We start from the raw sequence: 21,506 nt of genomic DNA, 5'->3' as shown, positions 1-21,506 counted from the left end.
AAATGTATTCCCATACACTCACGAACACACATACACAACCATAATGCAATCTCACCAAGGCACATGGAGTCCCATACACACACACACACACACACACACACACCACTGGCACACAATAGCAATACATACCCAAGTACATGCTGTCACACTCACAAACCCACAAATTCATGTCCATACACATATGTACATGCAAGCTCAGGAAAGCCCATAGATCTCATATATATACACACTTGTTTAACATTTAGGCATATAAAAGTATCCATACATATACACAGAGACATGTTCTGAGCACACATGCTCATATACAGCTATCAATGTGCTTATATCTATAAGCATACATATGCATACATATGTATGTATGCATGCATACATACAAGATACACATACAGGACTTCCCTGGTGGTACAGTGGTTGAGCATCCGCCTGCCAGTGCAGGGGACACCAGTTCAAGCCCTGGCCTGGGAAGATCCCACATGCCTTGAGGCAACTAAGCCCGTGTGCCACAACTACTGAGCCTGCGCTCTAGAACCTGCCAGACACAACTACTGAGTCCATGAGCCACAACTACTAAAACCTGTGCCCCTAGAGTCTGAGCTCCACAACAAGAGAAGCCACCACAATGAGAAGCCCGCACACTGCAACAAAGAGTAGCCCCGCTCACTGCAACTAGAGGAAGCCTGCACAGAGCAACGAAGACCCAATGCAGCCATAAATAAATAATTTAAAAAAAGAGATACACATACAGACTCCTATACATCCTCCCAAACACACACACAAAGACATTACAACAAAAAGACCTGTCCTCTCTATGCACACAGATATGCTCCTGTAGCACATTTCGTTCATTCATCAGTTCATTTATATTTTTAAAAATTGCTAAGGAAACTTCCTTGGGCCACCTTCCAAATTCAACCTTGCATTATAGCTACTGTGTAGCCCAGCAGAATGTACCAGTAGATCATTTCTCCCTTTAAATTTCCACTTGTGGGTAGGCGATGTGGATTTTCTCTCTGCCTTGCAAGACCCGGCTTAGCAGGGCCCCGGCTCCCTCATCTCCGTGCCTTTCTAACTACCCAGTGCTCCAAGGCCTCCACAGGGAGGGAGGTGATCACTAAGGGTCCGTGTCTAAAGGTGCCTTTCCCAGCACTAATCCAACCGCGGCAGGGGTGGGTCAGCGGGTGTGGCTAGGAACCGCGTGCCAACAAGGACACTCCGGGATGGGGGATGAGTGCTGGAAGCTCAAGACCTTCCCTTTGGTGCCTCCCCCACCTCACCGCCCCCCCACCCCCACCACTCCGCTCTTCTCAGGCCCGCCAGCACCCACCCAGCCCTAAGTCGTCAGGCTGCGAACGGGAGGACGCGGGGGCTGGGCTTTCGGCCTCCCCTCCCCCTCCCTTCCTCCGCCTCGCTCCCTTTCCCCTCTATCCTCCTTCCTCCTCGCTCCCCTCCCTTCTCCGTTGGCCCGGCCACGCCCGCCCCTTCCCCTCCCCCGCCTCCATCCCCTCCCCTCCCTCGTGGCTCAGGCTGCCCGAGGCTGAGTCATCGCCGCGGACGCTGCCCGGAGAGCTGGCGAGCAGGTAGGGAGATTGTGAAGAAAGCGACCCTGTGCGACCCGTGACCGCCACCACGAACAAGGCTGAGTCCCGGCGCGTGGCCCTCTCCCCGAGAGGCCTGAAGAGGCACGGACAGGGCCCAGGATCGCGATGGGGAGGAGCGCCGGGCCCCGGAAGGCGCTGATTCCGCCTCCCTTACAGCAGCATTTTGAAGAGCTGCACATAGGATGGAATCTAAGCGTAACATTAGTTGGCATCCAGGCCAGGCATCGCAAACTGGCGGCCCACGGGCAGGTTTGGCCTGCACCTGATCTTTATTTGGCCTACACAGTGTTGTTTGTTTAAGTTTTAGCCAGATGCCAGTGTTTAAACACCACAGGATGGTTCATAGGGGGTAAGTCTGATTCCCAAGTCGTGAAAAATTAGAATATCTGTCAACACTGGGCCAGTATTTCCCATGACAACAGTGGCGTCCTGCTGAGTGGAGCTGCTTCTTTAGTCAAGGCATTGCGTCCTCTAATTCCCCACATTCCCCACTACCCCTTCCTGTTTCACCTAAGCCATTGAACTTCCTTTCTGTTACCTGTGAAGTCCCTGATTTAGCGATTCCTAATCTATCTAGTCCATGCTACTAATTTCTCAGATGGGAATGAGGAAATGGAGGTGGGAGTTTCCCAGTCACGCAACATGTGGCCTTAATGCAGAAGGAGAATCCAGCTTTCCCTCACCTACCAATCTTCCACCAAACCATTTTGCTTCCTTTGGAATGCAGGCTAAGGAAAGGAATTGGCTTGTGAAAAGTGGGTCCCAGGAAATGATCTGGAGATCAGGGTGGACGCCAAATAGAAGATTTTTTGGAACAGAAAAAACCAGAGAAGGGTACGACTTCAGATTTCTTTGTATATCACGGCAGATCTGTACTAAGGAATTGAGCAGAAGTAGAGTACAGCAGCCTGACACTGGAGGTGATGGTAGCCTCTCAGGGTCTTTCCCTTGGAGTTGGAATGGAATACAGAACTAGGGTAAGTGGATGGATGGCACAGTTGGCAATTCTGGCAAATTTGGTTATAAGAAGTTGTTTTCAAGTCACTGGAAACTTGGCCTTTGAGATGCTAGACTGTTGTATAAGGGTTGCAAAGACAATGTGCCAGCTTGCTCGGATTATTCTCTAGTGTAGTGCTTCTCAGTCTGGAATGCACATGATTTTTGTAAGAGGAGAATTGATTCACTAGGACAGTGATGGAACTGAAGCTCCTACATTTCTGACAAGCTTCCAGGTGATGCCAATGCTACAAGCTCCCAGACCTCTCTTTGAGTAGCCAGGCTCTGAACTCCTTGTGCCTTCTGTTTATCTGCAAGGGTCTTTGTCACAAGGCAGCCAAGAGGAAGGGCTCAGAATCAGAGACCTGGAATCCCAGCCCACCTTTTAATAGCCAGGTAACCTTGGGCAGGCTGCTCATCCTCTCTGTGCCTCCATTTTCTCATCTGCTTAGTTGGAATCAAAGAATACTTACTTGTTTAGGAGGATAGGAAGAGTGAACCGGACATGTGGCCTCACCGCAGTGCGTGGCTCATGGTAGGAGCTCTGGAAAGGTAGTTTGTGTTATCATGCTCTCTGTGGGATTGCCCATGGGCAGTGACACCCATAAGCAGCATGGTCAGGGAGGGGGAAATATGGGACATTTCAGGATGAGGATCGAACCCCTTAATGTGGCCTTACAGGCCATGTGTGGTATGGTCACTACCCAGCCCACCCTTGCCGCACTCCCTGTCTATCCACGCTTCAGCCACACTGGCTGCTTATTATTAATACATTCTTCAGCTATGGTACTTTATGTCCTCAGAGGCCTCGTACGTGGTGCTCCTCATGCTTTAGCTGCCTGGCCCCTTCTTACCTTCAGTCTCAGCTCCTATTCACTTCCTCAGCGATGCCTTCCTTGATCCCCAAAGTCTTTAAAGTAAGGATTTAGAGGGTGTGTTCTGGTAGAAAGGGAGTACAGGGGACATCTCTTGAGGATATATATATATATATATATAAAGAGAGAGAGAGATCACTGTTTTTAATAGAGTCTGTGTTTATTTAGAGCAGCTTTTGGGGGAGGAGGTGGTCGGAGGGGAGGAGGAACTAAACACTGCCCCTGTTAGACTACAAAATGCTTTTTCGCAAATTAGAAAAAGGCACAGCTTTGGGAATTCCCTGGTGGCCTAGTGGTTAAGATTCCCGGCTTTCACTACCGTGGCCTGGGTTCAGTCCCTGATAGGGGAACTGAGATCCTGTGAGCTGTGCGGCACAGCCAAGAAAGAAAAAAGAAAAAGGCACAGTTTGGGCAGGACTGGATCTCCGCTCTCGCCTACCCTCTCCACCTGTTACGTTTGTGCAGTATACAAACTGTGCAGCCTTAGTGCTAATGCTTCCCTGAGCAGCCTCGTGGTGACCAGCTTAATCTTCCTGCCTGGATTAAGTTCCTTTTAGAAACTCTCTTCACTCCGTAAAGCTCATCACATGTCGGAATTAGGTGTCTTGAGAATGATTAATTTAAAAATACAGTCCCCTGTACTAGACTCTATATTCCATCCAGGCAGACTATCCATCTTGCTCTAGGCTGTATCCCCAGTGTCTAGCCTGGTGCCTGTAACAAAGCAGGTGTGCCATAAATATTTGCTGAATATAGTTGACTCTTGAAGAACACAGGTTTGAACTGCGTGGGTCCACTTATATCTGAATTTTTTTTCAATAAATATACTACTATACTACTATATGAGCCACAGTAGGTAGAATCTGAGGATGCAGAGCTGCAGATAAAGAGGGCAGGTATAAAGTTATATGCGGATTTTCCATTATAGAGATGGTCAGTGCCCCTAAATCCTGTGTTGTTTGAGGGTCAGCTTTAGGAGCTCATTATCTACCAAGAGAGATAGGACTCATCAAAATAACCATGGCACGAGATGGGGACTAAATGTTGCAGCCCCAGGGAGGGAGGTGTCACTTCTAGCTGAGGTCATCTGGGAATGCTCACAAAAGAGGTGGTGTTTCTGCTGAGCCTAACAGAATAGGTGGAGTTCATGAGACCCACATGAGTGTGAGGGTGTTCTTGGCAGTGGGAACAGCAAAAGCAAAGGTACAGAGGGAGAAAAGTTCATTGTGTTCCTTTGACAGGTCACAAATTGTGATCAGCAGACTGGCCAAATGTGTATTGTGAATTAGCTGCTAATATTTAAAAATAAGATTTCACATATAGATCCAGATTTCTCAACTCTCTTGAAAAATTGGAAGATCCCAACAGGCAGCAACTGATTGACATCAAGAAGTGACAGTCCTGGGGCTTCCCTGGTGGCGCAGTGGTTAAGAATTCGCCTGCCAATGCAGGGGACCTGGGTTTGACCCCTGGTCAGGGAAGATCCCACATGCCGTGGAGCAACTAAGCCCGTGTGCCACAACTACTGAGCCTGCGCTCTAGAGCCCGTGAGCCACAGCTACTGAGCCAGTGTGCCACAACTACTGAGCCTGTGCTCTAGAACTCGTGCTACACAACGAGAGAAGCCACCGCAATGAGAAGCCCGTGCACTGCAACGAAGAGTAGCCCCCGCTCTCTGCAATTAGAGAAAGCCCGCGTGTAGCAACGAAGACCCAGTGCAGCCAAAAATAAATAAATGAAATAAATTAATTAAAAAAAAGAAGTGACAGTCCCTTTGGAAGGCATATGCTTTTGCTCCCGTTTGCCATAGTCCACACCTTTCCCCGTGGCTTTTTAAAAAATATATATACATATTTATTATTTAAAAAATTTTTATTTTTGGCTTCATTGGGTCTTCATTGCTGCGTGTGGGCTTTCTCTAGTTGTGGTGAGCGGGAGCTACTCTTTGTTGTGGTGTGCGGGCTTCTCATTGTGGTGGCTTCTCTTGTTGCAGAGCATAGGCTCTAGACGCGTGGGCTTCAGTAGTTGTGGCACACGGTCTCAGTAGCTGTGGCACACGTGCTCAGTAGTTGTGGCTCATGGGCTCTAGAGCGCAGGCTCAGTAGTTGTGGTGCATGGGCTTAGTTGCTCCGCGGCATGTGGGATCTTCCCAGGCCAGGGATCAAACCCATGCCCCAGGCAGACGGATTCTTAACCACTGCGCCACGCCACCAGGGAAGTCCCCCCCATTGCATTCCTATACCCAGCTCTCTTCGCTCATTTTTGTCCCTTCCTGGCCTGGCTGTGCGGCTGGCTAGCAGACCATTTGATTGGCTTAATGGGATTTGTAAGGACAGGTGGTTCCCATCTTACAAGTCAAACGCCAGACTAAGGAAGTTGGCCAGTACCCACCCTAAAGGAAACGAGGAGCCATTGAAGGTTTTTGAGCTTCTAGGTTCAGTAAGGCTGTGATGGACTTTAAGAAGATCCACATGGACTGTAAAAAGAGGCACAATAACCCAGAGCAGGGGCATGAATGCCACGGCTTTTTTTTTTTAAAACTGGTGAATAACAGGCCTTCTCGTCTAATGAGGTAAGCTCGTAACTGCAGGGATTTCAAGGGTCTTCAGCTCCACAGAGCACTGCCAGGCCCGAGTTCAAAAAGATGACCCTCAGGCAAGGAGGCTGGTGAAGTTCTGGAAACTGAAGGAGTGGGGAGCTCTGCGTGAGGCTTTCAATGAGGAAAAAAAAAAACCATGGACTGACTCAGTTGGGGGACAGGTACTTCCAAAAGGTAGAATTTTAATCTTAACGGTTTCTAATGACTCACACGTAGATGACATCCAACTTGCTTTTGCTTAGCCTTGAATATTTGCAAATACATTATTTTGCTTTAAAAATAATGGTACTTTTCTTCTGTTTATAAAAATAATATATCCTCATTAGGAAAAAATGGAAAATGTAGAAAAATGAAATGAAAATAATAATCACCAGTAATCCTACCACCATTGTTAACATGTTGGTGGATTTCCTTGTTTATTTTTTCAGTGTATTTATGCTTTTTTAAACAAAGTTGGGGTCACATTTCACATATAACTGATTGCCCTTTTTTGACTAATACTATGAATCTTTCACCATGAGAATGTATTAATGCATCTTCTTATAAAACATTTAAATAAGGTAAAATTCAGAAAAGAAAAACACTATATATTAGCATTTTTCTGGTTTATGAAATATGCTTTGAAAAAACATTTTGCCTCTTTGTTTCTTCCCATTCTCAAAGTGTAGTCAGGAATCTGACTTTTTTTCATCATGCAAAACAGATATTATCACCCTTATTTCACTGAAGAAAATGAGTCACAAAGATGAAATCATTTACCCCGAATTGATTCGTCAGCAGCTAGTCCAGGGTAAGACTACTAAGCCCCAGGCCTTCTGAGTCTGGCTTAGTGCTGTGAGAGGAGGGGGGATGCACAGACCGCGCTTCCCCACTGCCATCACCTTTAGTTTAAAGAACGCCAGCTGTGCTTTATTTTTTTAATTAATTAACTTATTTATTTTAAGTTATTTTCTTTTTTTTTAATTTTCGGCTGCATTGGGTCTTCCTCGCTGTGAGTGGGCTTTCTCTAGTTGCGTTGTGCGGGCTTCTCATTGCGGTGGCTTCTCTTGTTGCGGAGCGTGTAGGTGCGCGGGCTTCAGTAGTTGTGGCACGTGGGCTCAGCATTTGTGGTGCGTGGGCTCTAGAGCACAGGCTCAGTAGTTGTGGCACAGGCTTAGTTGCTTCGTGGCATGTGGGATCTTCCCAGACCAGGGATCGAACCCATGTCCCCTGCATTGACAGGTGGATTCTTAACCACTGTGCCACCAGGGAAGTCCCTTTATCTTTTTAAAATATTTATTTATTTGGTTGCGCTAGGTCTCAGTTGCGGCTCACCAGCTCCCTAGTGGTGGCATGCACACTCTTAGTTGAGGCATGTGGGCTTCTTAGTTGCAGCATGCATGTGGGATCTAGTTCCCTGACCAGGCATCAAACTTGGGCCCCCTGCATTGGGAGAGCGGAGTCTTAACCACTGCATCACCAGGGAAGTCCCCAGCTGTGCTTTAAATTCTGGGAATCAAGGAGGCTTTAAAGTGAGCACAGTTAATCCGAGTATACTTCGTGGAAGAGGCAGATTTTATGCAGCATCTGGAAGGTTTGTCCAATAAACAGATAAGTCAGTGGCAGGCACCCAAGCCTACTGATTCCCAAGTGAATAGTAATACCGGGCTTTATCTTGTGGCAAGCCTTACTAAGCCCTTGAACACGCTTATGTTATTTAATCCTCACACCCAACTGTGTGAAGCACTGCTATTTTCATTGATTTAAAAATGAAGAAACATGGGGACTTCCATGGAAGTCCACTGGTTAAGACTCTGCGCTCCCACTGCAGGGGGCACTGGTTCGGTCCCTGATGGGAAACTAAGATCCCATAGGCGGCATGGCCAGAAAATAAAAATTAAAATAATAATAATGAAGAAACAAGCACAGAGCAGGGAGGCCTCACAGCTAGTGAGTACCAGGGCAGAGGTTTGAACGCAGGTATCCTGGCCCCAGAGCAGTTACCGCGTTCCATCCACACACCCTCCCTGCCTGAAGCTTGAAGGTTGAGCAGCAAGGCCAGGCTTTGTACCACCGCAGTCACTGACAGCTGACGGGTTGTGCTCAAGGGACCGAGGGATGCACAGGCAGTGCCGGGGATGCTGCGCCGTTTTGGGGACTGTGAGACAACAGCCAGCCGGGGAGGGCGCCCGGAGCCCTCCGAGAGGATTCCTAAAGTGGGAAAATATAAATAAAAAATTCCCCGGAGCATTAGGCATCCCGTGGCCATTCCTCAGTGACTGTTTCTTGATTCTTCTTTTGATTCCAAAATAAACTCCAGCCTGAAAGGATAGAATCTACAGGACGACTTGCGTTCTAGTCCTGCCTCAGCCACTATCTGTTTGTGTGATCTTGGGCCAGTTACTTTCCCTCTCTGGGTCTCGGGGATTAAAGCTGGTCCTTTCACCTGGTCTTTGCAGTTCACATTCCAGCGCGCTGTGGCCAAAAAAATGCTGGGCCTTAGGGATGACTCGGTGGAAACTGGAGCTGTTCGCCATGTGCAGGGGTGCATGGGTGCTGCGCCCACCCTGCTTTTGCCCTGCACCCCAGCGTTTGCATGCGCAGGAAGGCTCTCGGGTGTCCTGGGGAGAACCCAGCCCAGCCGCATCCCTGGGCAGTGCACTTGGGAGTGAGGACATGCACGTGGTTGGAGGCACTTGAATTCCTTCCTAAGATCTCTGCTCCCCAGGGCCCAAGTCACCGGAAGGGGTGCCCAGCCTTGGGTCTACTAGCTCAGCCCAGCAGCTCCACTCCACCTTCACCGGGCAGCTGGTGATTCTCAGGCACAGCTATGCCTGCCCCTACGAGGAAACCTTCGCTGGCTCCCCACTGCCCCAGGAATAACATCCAGGCTCCGCAGAATGGCAGAGAAGGCCCGCTTCCACCTACCCCAACCTGCCTCTCCAACTCTTTTGCCCTGTCACCTTAATGTAGAGCTTTGTGGTTTTAAAAGTAGGGGCACCTGGATTCAAATCTCCCGAGTCTTCCTGTTCCTGGCTTTATGATGTTTAGGCAAGTTACCACACATCACTAAACCTTGATTTCCACACCATTAAAATGGGGGTGGTAGTACCCATTCCATAGGACTGCGTGAGAAATTAAATGAATCACTTAGCATGGTTCCTAGAACGTGGTAAACTCTAATAGGCCTTAAGCGCCTGTCCTTATTATTATAACAATTCTCAGCCTCATTTGGCTACCACCTCCTACTTCCTGAAGCTCAGCACTCTTTCCCAACACTGTCTCCATACCTGGAAAGCGCTTCCCTGTCCCTCTTCTCCACCCAGTAGGCTCCTACACATTCTTTCAAGCCCTACTCAAAAGCATTGCCTGTGAAGACATTTCCCTCCTTCCCACTTCCTTCCTCCTCTCTCTGCTTGTCAGCACTGTATCCCAGGGGCCATGCTTACTGTCACTTATGGTGGAACAAGCAGCATTACACACCTCTCGGTAGGATGCAGTAGACTACACGACTCCATCTAATTTTGCTCCTGCCAAAAATATTGAGCCTGAACCTAATCAGGTCTTCAGAGCTGGCTTCAGTTTACAAGAATTTCAGGGGGTAGAGGAACACGTCATGTAACCCACAGAGAAGCAATCAGGCAAGTCCAGAATGTGGGACAGTTTATAAGGCAACTGGTGTGATTTCTTCTTAAAAGTCAACATCGTGAAAACAAAACAAAAGCAAATGCACTGGAGGAGGAGGTTCTAGATTCAAAGAGATCCTAGAGTCTAACAAGTAAATGTAAGATGTGATTTTTTTTTTTTTTTTTGCGGTACGCGCGCCTCTCGCTGTTGTGGCCTCTCCCGTTGTGGAGCACAGGCTCTGGACTCGCAGGCTCAGCAGCCATGACTCACGGGCCCAGCCGCTCCGCGACATGTGGGATCTTCCTGGACTGGGGCACGAACCCGTGTCCCCTGCATCGGCAGGCGGACTCTCAACCACTGTGCCACCAGGGAAGCCCAAGGTGTGATTCTTGATTGTATCTTGGCTTGTTTTCTTTTTTAAAAAGCTATAAAGACCAAGTTTTTAGACAGTGGGGGAAATCTGACTATGAAGTGCATATTAGATGACATAAGGAAATTATTAATTTTGTGAGGTGTGGTAAGTGTATTGTGGTTATGGAGGAGGATCCTTATTTTTTGGAAATGCATGCTTAAGTGTTTAGGGCTGGAGTGTTAGAGTATCTGCACTAAACTTTAAAATAGTTCAGCCATAAATTTAACATATAGTAAGATGAAGTAAATGTGGTAAAATGTTGACAATTGTTGAATCTATGCGATTATATGTAGGTATTCATTTTATAATTCTTCCTACTTTCCAGTATGTTTCAACATTTTCAGAATAAAAAGGTCTTTTTATTTATTTATTTAAAGTTTTCCTTCTCTAGGGCTCCCACAGCAAGTTTTTAGACCTTTATTAAAGAACAAATCACAATATATGGAGGCGACACATGCCAGTGAGTCTTGCCATTCAGATTACAGATTACGAACTCCTGGCAGTAGGATCCAAAGTCTGGATCAACTTTATTTCTCACAGTGCCAAGTTCATAATAAATACTCAATAAACATTTGTTCAATGAATGAAGACTTTACTCGTGCTACAGTGCATTGTCCATCAATAAACTTACTTGGTAATCTCCAGAATGAAAATGATAATGACAAAATTTAATCAAGCACTTACTATGTGCCAGGCTTGGTGCTAAGTCCCTAACATGCATTATCTCATGTAACCCTCACAGCAGTCGGAAAAATATTGATCCCATTTTACACGTGAGGAAACTGATACACAGAGAGGTGAAGAAACTTGCCCCTAAGATCACTCAGTAATGGCAGAAGCATGTGGTTCTAACCATTACACTATGTTGCCTTGTCCCTCTCTGGCACAATCCTACTGGCACAGGTAATTATGTAGGTACGTGTTTTAGTACCTACATCTGCTGAACTAGGAGCCCTTCAAAGGCAGAGGAAAGAAAACATGTCTACACAAAAACTTGTATACAAATATTAATAACAGCATTATTGAGAATAGTCAAGGAATGAAAACAGCCCAAATGTACATCAACTTGATGAATGGATAAACAAAATGTGGTATATCCACACAATGGAATATTATTCAGCCCTAAGAAGGAATGAAGTACTGATACAATCTACAACATGCATAAATCTCGAACACATTACACTAAGCAAAAGAAGCCCATCTCGGGGACTTCCTTGGTGGCCCAGTGGTAAAGAATCCACCTTCCAATGCAAGGGATGAGACTTTTTTTTTTTTTTTTTTTTTTTTTTGGGGATGAGACTTTGATACCTGGTCAGGGAACTAAGATCCCACATGCTGCGGGGCAGCTAAACCTGTGCACCACAACTACTGAGCCCGCGTGCCTTCGAGTCCACACGCCACAACTAGAGAAAACCCGCACGACCACAACTGGAGAGAAGCCCAAGCGAAGCGCCACAACGAAGACACCGCACTCTGTAATGAAAGATCCTGCGTGCTGCAACTAAGACCCGACGCAGCCAAAATAAATAAATAATTTTTAAAAAGAAACCCATCTCAAAAGAGCACATAGTGTATGATTCCATTTAAATGAAATGTCCAGAATAAGCAAATCCATCGAGATAGAAAGTAGAGTAGTGGTTGATTAGGGCTAAGGGGTTGGAGGATTGGGAGGTGATAGCCAAAGGGTCCAAGAATTCTTTCTGAGGTGATAAAAATATTCTACGATTGATTGTGGTGAAGGTGCACAGTCAGTATATCAAAAACAATTGAATTTACAACTTAAATGGGTGAATTGTATTGTGTGAGAATTGTATCTCAATAAAGCTGGGAAAAAAAGCAGAGGAAATATCCTATGCACCAGTGAATCTGCCAAGCCAGTTGAGTGAAAAAAGAATGAATGAATGAATGAATGAATGGCTGTTTCCATTGCAAATGACAAAAATCTACCGTATTTCCGAAGTCTAAAATGAATTTCCTTGACAGCCTTACAGGCATGCTCACTCTTAGCTCCCAGGAACTCCATTATATACTAAGAAACCTGATAATTCAATAAATAATTCCTGAGGTTGCCAGTGCTACTCCAGAAGAAAAGAGAAATGCACAGATGATTTCTTTCAGATACAAACGGTGGGATTGCTGAACAAGGAGATGCCAGGATGTTCTGTCTGGGAAGGGTCGTGGAGATCTCACTGTGATCTGTTTCTACTTGGCAAACCTAGATTCATTTATTTGGACTCATCTGACTATTCCTGTGTTTTTTTTCTCCTTGCCCTGGTCATTCAGAAGGATGGTTGTAAATGAAAGCTCCAGGATAAAATACTTTATGAGGTTCTGTGGAAATAATAGGGAAGGACCCAAACACTTCAGTGGGTGTCCGTCAACTGGCAGGGAAGTTTGCTTGTTCAAAATGTTGGTTCGGGCCTCATTCCTGGAAGATTCAGATTCAGTTCAACTAGGGTGGGGCCATAGAAACTGCGTTTTAAATAAAGCATCTGCGGTGTCCTTGATACAGGGGAAGCCTGGCCATATGAGAAACACTGACCTAAATAAAGCATAGACAGGAGGAACTGAAATGTGTACATTATCTCAGGCAGAAAAATGGGTTTGCTGAGGGATCTTAGAGATCATGGAATTTAAAGGTTTTCATGCTGTGCCCCCTGGAACTCCTAAGGACTCCATGGAGCACTTGGAGGGGCTGTTGAGTTGGTGGAGATACAGAGGTGCAGATAGGTCTACCTTAGCACATGCCCCTTTTTCTTTTTGTTTTTTATTTATTTATTTTTTAGAAGATGTTGGGGGTAGGAGTTTATTAATTTATTTATTTTTGCTGTATTGTGCCTTTGTTTCTGTGCAAGGGCTTTCTCTAGTTGTGGCAAGCGAGGGCCACTCTTCATAGCGGTGCACGGGCCTCTCACTATCGCGGCCTCTCCTGTTGTGGACCACAGGCTCCAGACGCGCAGGCTCAGTAGTTGTGGCTCACGAGCCTAGTTGCTCCGAGGTATGTGGGATCCTCCCAGACCAGGGCTTGAACCCGTATCCCCTGCATTAGCAGGCAGATTCTCAACCATTGCGCCACCAGGGAAGCCCCCACATGCCCCTTTTAACAGCTCTATTTCCATTTTTTTTTTCTAAACTAAGATATTGGGTTCTATTGCTTGAATGCCATTAATCATGCCCTGTCCCTCATATGCAAGTGGAAAAACTGAGGACTAGAGAGGAAAATATTTTCCCAGGGTAGCAGAGTGACAGCACATGGATGGCAGAACCAGGGCTGCTACCGGGGCTTCACTTCCAGCCCAGGGCCCTTCCCACCAGGGAATGCCAGTTTGGACACATCTCTTCATCTCAGGGTGGCTTTCCCTCTCTGCCTGCAGCAAATCCCACAGAAGACAGCAGGGCCTAGACTAGGGTAAGAGGAATTGAGGCATCCTGCCTCCAGCACAAAATTTAGGGGGGTGCCCCAAAATTCAGAAATCAAGACAAATAATATTTTAATGCAACATATTAAAAATCAAAATTAATGCCAAAAAATTCATGATGAACAAAATACCAAAATTTTACATAAAAGTAAAATCAGTAGTTCTGATTTTTCCTTTTGCCCCAAGCTTCAATATGGCTCTCTACAGCACTATTACTTATCCTGCTTTCATTTAAAGTTTTGATATTTTGTTCATCATGGATTTGGGGCATTAATTTTGATTTTTAAAATATTATATTTGAACTTCCCTGGTTAAGAATCCACCTGCCATGGGGAGGGGGAGGGGTGAGTTTTGACAGGGCGAGAGAGAGTCATGGACATATACACACTAACAAACGTAGTAAGGTAGATAGCTGGGGGGAAGCAGCCGCAAGGCACAGGGATATTAGCTCGGTGCTTTGTGACAGCCTGGAAGGGTGGGATGGGGAGAGTGGGAGGGAGGGAGACGCAAGAGGGAAGACATATGGGAACATGTGTGTATGTATAGCTGATTCACTTTGTTATAAAGCAGAAACTAACACACCATTGTAAAGCAATTATACCCCAATAAAGATGTTTAAAAAAAAAAAAAAAAAAAAAGAATCCACCTGCCAATGCAGGGGACACGGGTTCGAGCACTGGTCTGGGAAGATCCCACATGCTGCGGATCAACCAATCCCGTGCGCCACCGCTACTGAGCCTGCGCTCTAGAGCCGGCGAACCACAACTACTGAAGCCCACGCGCCTAGAGCCCGTGCTCCGCAACAAGAGAAGCCACCGTGGTGAGAAGCCCGCGCACCGCAACGAAGAGTAGCCCCCACTCGCCGCAACTAGAGAATACCTGTGTGCAGCAATGAAGACCCAATGCAGCCATAAATAAATAGATTTATTTATTTTTCTGCAGTACGCGGGCCTCTCACTGTTGGGGGCCTCTCCCGTTGCGGAGCACAGGCTCCGGACGCGCAGGCTCAGCGGCCATGGCTCACGGGCCCAGCCGCTCCCAGTCATGTGGGATCTTCCCGGACCGGGGCACGAACCCGTGTCCCCTGCATCAGCAGGCGGACTCTCAACCACTGCGCCACCAGGGAAGCCCAGATTTATTTTTTTTTAATAATAAAATATTGTATTCAAGTATTATTTATCTAGGTTACTAAGTTTTTTTGTGTTTCCCTTAACTTGGTGCCTGAGGCAGGTGCCTCATTTGCCTCGCCCTAATCTTGGTCCTATAGAACAGGTCTTTTGGCAGATTGCTGAGTAAATGCCCCATTGTCCTCTGGGAATCCCTCCAGATCCTATCACTTTATTTGTCTGATGGAACTGATGTTTGTTTGGTCTCACTGTGACATTGCCCTTGCCACTTGACCTGCAGAGAGGTTTGTAATCTGCAGGGGATATTTGTTTTGCTGACCCAGCAACATTCTCCCCTTTCTGGCAACAGTAATTGTTAAATTGCTCCAGTTCATTCCCTCCCCATCTGTGCAGCTGACTCCAGCCCATAGCCTAGAGGTCGGCATGTGACTCAGCTCTGCCAATCAGAGGCTTGCATCCCCTGGCCACAATGATTGGTTCAGGAGTGGTCATGTGATTCAGTTACAACCAATGAGACTCAATTCTGGAGGTCTGGTCTGAACTTCAGGAAAGGGAGACTTTCTCTTTTCTCTGGTAGCTGAGAGGACAGGATGTAAGCCACCTCGGGCAGCCACTCTGAGACACAGAAGGCTGCAAGGTGGACAGCAGCAGATAGAGGCAAGGAAGAAACGTCCTGGTGATATTGCTTGAGCTCCTGGATCCAGCTGTGCACAAGGCAGTTCTACACTCTGGACTTAAGGGAAGTGTGGGCCAACTTTTGCCCAAGTCCGTTTGAGTATTGTCTCTATCACATAGCTGATTCACTCCTTCCCTGCAGTCTGTCCAGGTTGTCCCTGGGAGATGCCTTGGAGAAGCCCAGCCCCAGACTTCCATCCTGAAGATCTTCATCCAGGTGATGGCATCCTTCATCCAAGGGCAGCCTTAGAAGGCAGAGTATTGGTAACAACAACTCTAGATACCATTACTGGGCAGTAGTGCCACTGTCGGGTCCTGTGGTAAATATTTACACACCAATATACTCATTTTCTCCTATAACAACTCTACAAAGTAGATTCCATTACTAACTCCAGGCTGAAATCCGGTCCATCCATCCCCAGGCCAAATGTCCCAAATCACCAACTAGAGGCAAAGGGAAGGCCCCGGTTAAGCAGCAAGTGAGCCTGCTTCCCACTCCATTGTGCTCTTTCGTAAATGGATAGACTTTCTAGGAGGCAGACTGCTTCTAAGAACAGCTGAGCCTGGGTATTAACAAACCCGTATCCCCACACTTTCCCGTAGCGCTGTCAGCATCTTGAAGTAAAAAACCTTAGGCCAGCTTCCTTTGACCTGGGAGTGAAGCTCAGTGCCACAGCACAGCGGTGGCCTATATGAGAAAAGAATCTAAAAAAGAATGATTATATGTGCATGTATAACTGAATCACTTTGCTGTACACCTGAAACTAACACAACACTGTAAATCAACTATACTCCAGTAAAATAAAAACAAAACAGAACAAACAAAAAATTAGTGGGTGGGTTGACTCACTGACCGTGGCCGTCTTCGCCATCTTTGTTCATTTATTTATTCAACAAACATTGATTGAGTGCCAGCTGTATGCCAGATCCCGTTCTCAGCACTGAGGATACAAATGTTGAACAAAACTGGGGGCAGTGTCTGCCTCCCGGGAGCTGACAGTCTTGTCAAGGAGGCATGTATTAAACAAATAATTGCACATGGAATTATTTAATTACAAGTAGGGTAAGCAATGAGAAGGAAAAGTTCAGGCTGATAAGAGAGTGTGAATAGAAGCATCTTAAACGCATTGGCGGACTAACTAAGCAACTTTATTCATTTGACAGGTGTGTTGGGATTGACTGCTCAGTGCTAGGCACTGTGTTTGCTGCTGAGTGCTGGACAGAGAGGGGAACAAGGCTCAGCCCCTGCCCACAAGGATCTCACCATGCACAACAAATACACCAGCTGACCAGCTCTCCCCCCTGCAGCCTGTGAGCAGCGGCAAGTTTACAGCTTTGACATCCACTTGAAAGAACAATGCCACGCCTGCTTCCACAGGTGAACCAAATATATTTGACTAGTTCCATTGGCCTCATATTGGTCTTACTATGTCTTTCTCTGACCCTCAATGACTTTTGGTCTCAAGGGTTGGAAAAATTGGGACAAATAGTCCCTGAGCTTATTGAGAATGTTTTAGGATGCTCTGCAAAAATAGGGTCTTGGGTGAAAAATACACATGGTCTCATTGAGAGAAGAAGTCATCAGGAAAGGGAAGGGACTGGGGATTGAAACTCCCTGGGCCTTGTGGCTCCAGCCTGCTGAGGACAGGAGCTTGGCTTTGATGGCAGGTCTTTGGTGATATTTCTGGCTGCCTGGCCCCAAGGGTATGAACTGGAGTGTGTTCCCAGCTCGCCACGGGGAACTTTCTGGATGGCTTTATTATTCAGAGCATAAGATGCTTTGGCTCCAATAGCCGGAGACAGTCAGCGATTCTGCAGAGCTGGGTTCTCAGCAGCAGAGGTGAGCATGTGGGTGGTTTCAGACACAGGAGGTTTGGCTCAGTCCTTTTTAGAGCTAGCCTCCCGCAAAGCAGCCAGAATCACTTGGCCCCCTGGGCCCTAATCCAGGCCTGAAATGTGACAGGGTGGGGAGAAATGGGAAGGGAGTGGCCTCTGACTGTATCCCCCCTGGACTGAAGCACTTAGAGGGTGGGGAATGCAGCTGATTCTTTTCTGTATCACCCAAGCCTGATGCCCTGGGACAGGTGTCTTGTATCTCATATGTTGAGGGCTTACTATATGCTAGGCATTAGTTCATTTAATCCTCACAACAACCCCATGTGATAAGTTCTGCTATTATTCTCATTTTATAGGTAGCTGAGGCTCAGGGTAGTGGAGGAGGATCCACAGAGATTACAAAGCTGTGCTACCCTGTCATCTCAGCATGGCCCTCAGAGAGCAGACAGTCAGCAGAGTGGGAGGGTGGTGAGGATTCTCTTACATGGGGCTGCTTGGGGTGGAGCCTGGAATAGAAAGCAGCTAACTCCTGGGACAAGCCTTCAACTTGGTACAGAGCCTTGACCATCCTGGCTCTAAGAAGTATGGCATTAACTATTTGGAGAATAACGTAGAATGTAGCATTTTGTCGCTTCACTAAGGCCTTACTTTATATCAATAATAATACAAGTACATAACCAATCCATTAAGGTCTTTTACTGTTGTGGGGCCTCTCACTGTTGTGGCCTCTCCCGTTGCGGAGCACAGGCTCTGGACGCGCAGGCTCAGCGGCCATGGCTCGCAGGCCCAGCTGCTCCGCGACATGTGGGATCTTCCCGGACCGGGGCACGAACCCACGTCCCCTGCATCGGCAGGCGGACTCTCAACCACTGCGCCACCAGGGAAGCCCCAAGGTCTTATTTCTTTTCAGTCACTGAGGCAAGGGCTTTATGTATATCATTTCATTTAATCCTCACATCAAGCCATGAATAGGTATTATTATCCTTCTGAGGAGAGAAACATTAAATAACTTGGCCAAGGTCACAGCTAGTGAGTTACAGAGCCAGGATTCAACTTAAGAATGCGTGGCTCCAAGGTCTCCTGATTCTCTGAGCCTCAGACACCTGGCTCAATTCCTGGTTCCTCCATGAACCAACTGTGTGCCCTTGGCAAGTCGGTTAACTTTTCTGGGCCTCATTTTCCACATCTGTGAAATGGGTAGGTTGAGCTAGATGATGTGCTAGGCCCCCTCCGTCTCTGATATCTAGACTTTGAACCCCTTGAAGGATATCACTTATGTATCCCCAGCACCTAGCAGAGGGCCTGGCCCAGAGTGGGTCTAGGTCCACATCTGTTGAGCTAAATCTATCCTGATGGGGCCCCAGCTCTTAGCTCCACAAGTAGTTGCCATTTCCAAATCTCTGCATTTCATAGCCTCCCCCATCCAAAGATACCATAATTTATCCATTTTGATTGTTTTCCATTTTTCCTATTAAAAAAAAAATGTTACCGGCCCAGGGAGGTGGGGCCCGCCGCCAGGGGGATCTGTCCGCTGTCGTTGCAAAGTGGAACCCTGTCACGCGGTCAGCCTGCCACACGGTCATTCTGCCGGCAGGCACTGTACAAATCCATGGGGAGAAAAGTCCAAGCAGTGAGGCCTCCGCTGCACCGGCCATCCTCTTCTCCCAGGCCTGGGCCCTAGTTGGCCCTCCCGCCTCCACTGCCCCGCCCTGCACAAGGGGGCTTGCGAATGGTCAGGCAGCCACCCAGATGCCTTCCTTCCTCTCCAGGCAAGATGGCGGGGTGCGAGGCAGGTGTGACTTTAGGGCAGCCGCACCTTTCTCGGCAAGATCTCAACACTTTGGATGTTACCAAGTTGACGCCACTTTCCCATGAAGTTATCAGCAGACAGGCCACAATCAATATAGGTACGCTTGGTCATGTAGCTCATGGGCAATCTACGGTTGTAAAAGCTGTTTCTGGAGTTCACACTGTCAGGTTCAAAAATGAACTAGAAAGAAACATTACAATCAAACTTGGCTATGCTAATGCTAAGATTTATAAACTTGATGACCCAAGTTGTCCTCGGCCAGAATGTTATAGATCCTGTGGAAGTAGTACACCTGATGAGTTTCCTACAGATATTACGTGGGACCAAAGGGAACTTCAAATTAGTCAGACATGTTTCCTTTGTTGACTGTCCTGGCCACGATATTTTGATGGCTGTTATGCTGAACGGTGCCGCAGTGATGGATGCAGCTCTCCTGTTGATAGCTGGGAACGAGTCTTGTCCTCAGCCTCAGACTTTCGAATACCTGGCTGCTATAGAAATCATGAAACTGAAGCATATTTTGATTATACAAAATAAAATTGATTTGGTAAAAGAAAGCCAGGCTAAAAGAACAGTATGCACAGATCCTTGCATTTGTACAAGGTACAGTAGCAGAAGGAGCTCCTATTACTCCAATTTCTGCTCAGCTAAAATACGATATTGAAGTTGTCTGCGAGTACCTAGTAAAGAAAATTCCAGTACCCCCAAGAGACTTTACTTCAGAACCCCGACTTATTGTTGTTAGATCCTTTGATGTCAACAAACCTGGCTGTGAAGTTGATGACCTTAAGGGGGGTGTAGCTGGTGGTACTATTCTAAAAGGAGTATTAAAGGTGGGCTAGGAGATAGAAGTCAGACCTGGTATTGTTTTCAAAGATAGTGAAGGAAAGCTCATGCGTAAACCCATCTTTTCCAAAATTGTATCGCTTTTCGCAGAGCATAAGGATCTTCAGTATGCTGCTCCAGGAGGTCTTATTGGAGTGGGAACAGAAACTGGCCCCACTTTGCGCCGGGCTGACAGAATGGTGGGACAGGTACTGGGTGCAGTTGGAGCTTTACCTGAGATCTTCACAGAATTGGAAATTTCCTATTTCCGGCTTAGACAGCTTCTAGGTGCACGCACTGAAGGAGACAAGAAAGCAGCAAAAGTGCAGAAGCTGCCTAAGAATGAAGTGCTTATGGTGAACATAGGATCCCTGTCGACAGGAGGAAGAGTTAGTGCGGTCACGGCTGATTTGGGCAAAATCGTTTTGACTAATCCTGTGTGCACAGAAGTAGGAGAAAAAATTGCCCTTAGCCGAAGAGTTGAGAAACACTGGCGTTTAATTGGTTGGGGTCAAATAAGAAGAGGAGTGACAGTCAAGCCAACAGTAGGTGATGACTGAAGAATTAAATAACAGATTTGGATGAAGTCAGAATTTCTCTTCACCTAGGGGTATATTTTCAAAGCAATGGTGAGGAATTAATTTCACAGCTCATTACCTTAGGAGTAGCTGTAAGGTTATTCTCATTTTTTAGTGATGAAAAGTTAACCTCTAAAATAGGGTCTACAATAAATGTAAAAATTGGCGTAATGTTGGATTGAATCTACATTTCACCAGAAACTAATCATTCCCAAATAATGTCTAATTTATACATCAGTGCGGGTTTGAAAGGAAACTGCTACAACCAGCCTTTGCTGTAGCACACATCCCACTGAATCTGTTTGAAATAAAATTTTTCTTCTTAAAAAAAAAAAAAAACGTTCCTGTATGTCTCTCTCTTTTTACTTTCCTGCATGTCTCTTAATGGACTAAAGTATCACTTAGTGTATATCCAGATGTGGAGTTTTTGGGTCATGGCGTGTACGCAAATCCCTCTCAAAAGTTGTTGTAGGAATTTACATTCCCACCATGTGTATGAGCTACCCTTTCCCCATATCCTTCCAAAACTGAAGTTTGTCAGACTTTTAAAATTTTGTCAGTTGGCTGAGTGTGAAGTGGCATAAATGTATTTTAACTTTTCACAGTGGAAAATTTCAAGTGTTTACACAATAGTAGAAAGAATAGTATAATGAACTTCTACTGTACCTATTATTCACCTTCAACAATTAATAGCTCCTTATCAATTTTGTTCCCTTTCTATTCTACCACCCATTATTTTTAACTGAATCCCAAATGTCATACCATTTCATCTGTAAATATTTCAGCAACATCTCTAAAAGATAAGACCTCCCCTTTTTAAACACAACCACAGTACATCATCAAACAGCACCAAATGTCAACAATTCCTTAATATTATCAAATATTTGAGTCAATGTTCACATTTCTCCAATTACACTTTTTTTTTATATTTGTTTGAATTGGGATTCAAACAAGGTCCATACATTTTTATTATTTTTTTTTAAATTTTTTGACCACACTGTGTGGCATGTGGGATCTTAGTTTCCTGACCAGGGATCGAACCTGCGTCCCCTGTGGTGGAAGTGCAGAGTCTTAACCACTGTACCACTGGGGAAGTCCCAAGGTCCATACATTGTGTTTGGTTAATATTTGCTAAGTTTCTTTTGATGTA

At 46.3% G+C, this 21,506-nt stretch overlaps 1 protein-coding gene across 1 annotated transcript; it reads left to right on the top strand.

The window, feature by feature from the left end:
* The first annotated feature begins 18,616 nt into the window (after positions 1 to 18,616).
* Positions 18,617 to 20,641, top strand: LOC116751785 (eukaryotic translation initiation factor 2 subunit 3-like). The gene is given in 3 exon segments (XM_032628116.1): positions 18,617 to 19,271; positions 19,273 to 19,518; positions 19,520 to 20,641. Coding segments are annotated over 3 exon segments (1,464 nt in total). The 5' UTR covers positions 18,617 to 18,872; the 3' UTR covers positions 20,339 to 20,641.
* The last annotated feature ends 865 nt before the right edge of the window (positions 20,642 to 21,506 follow it).

The sequence above is a fragment of the Phocoena sinus genome, chromosome 3 (genome assembly GCF_008692025.1).
Source record: "Phocoena sinus isolate mPhoSin1 chromosome 3, mPhoSin1.pri, whole genome shotgun sequence".
NCBI classification, from domain to species: Eukaryota; Metazoa; Chordata; class Mammalia; order Artiodactyla; family Phocoenidae; genus Phocoena; species Phocoena sinus.
This window is presented reverse-complemented; position numbering and strand designations above follow the sequence as displayed.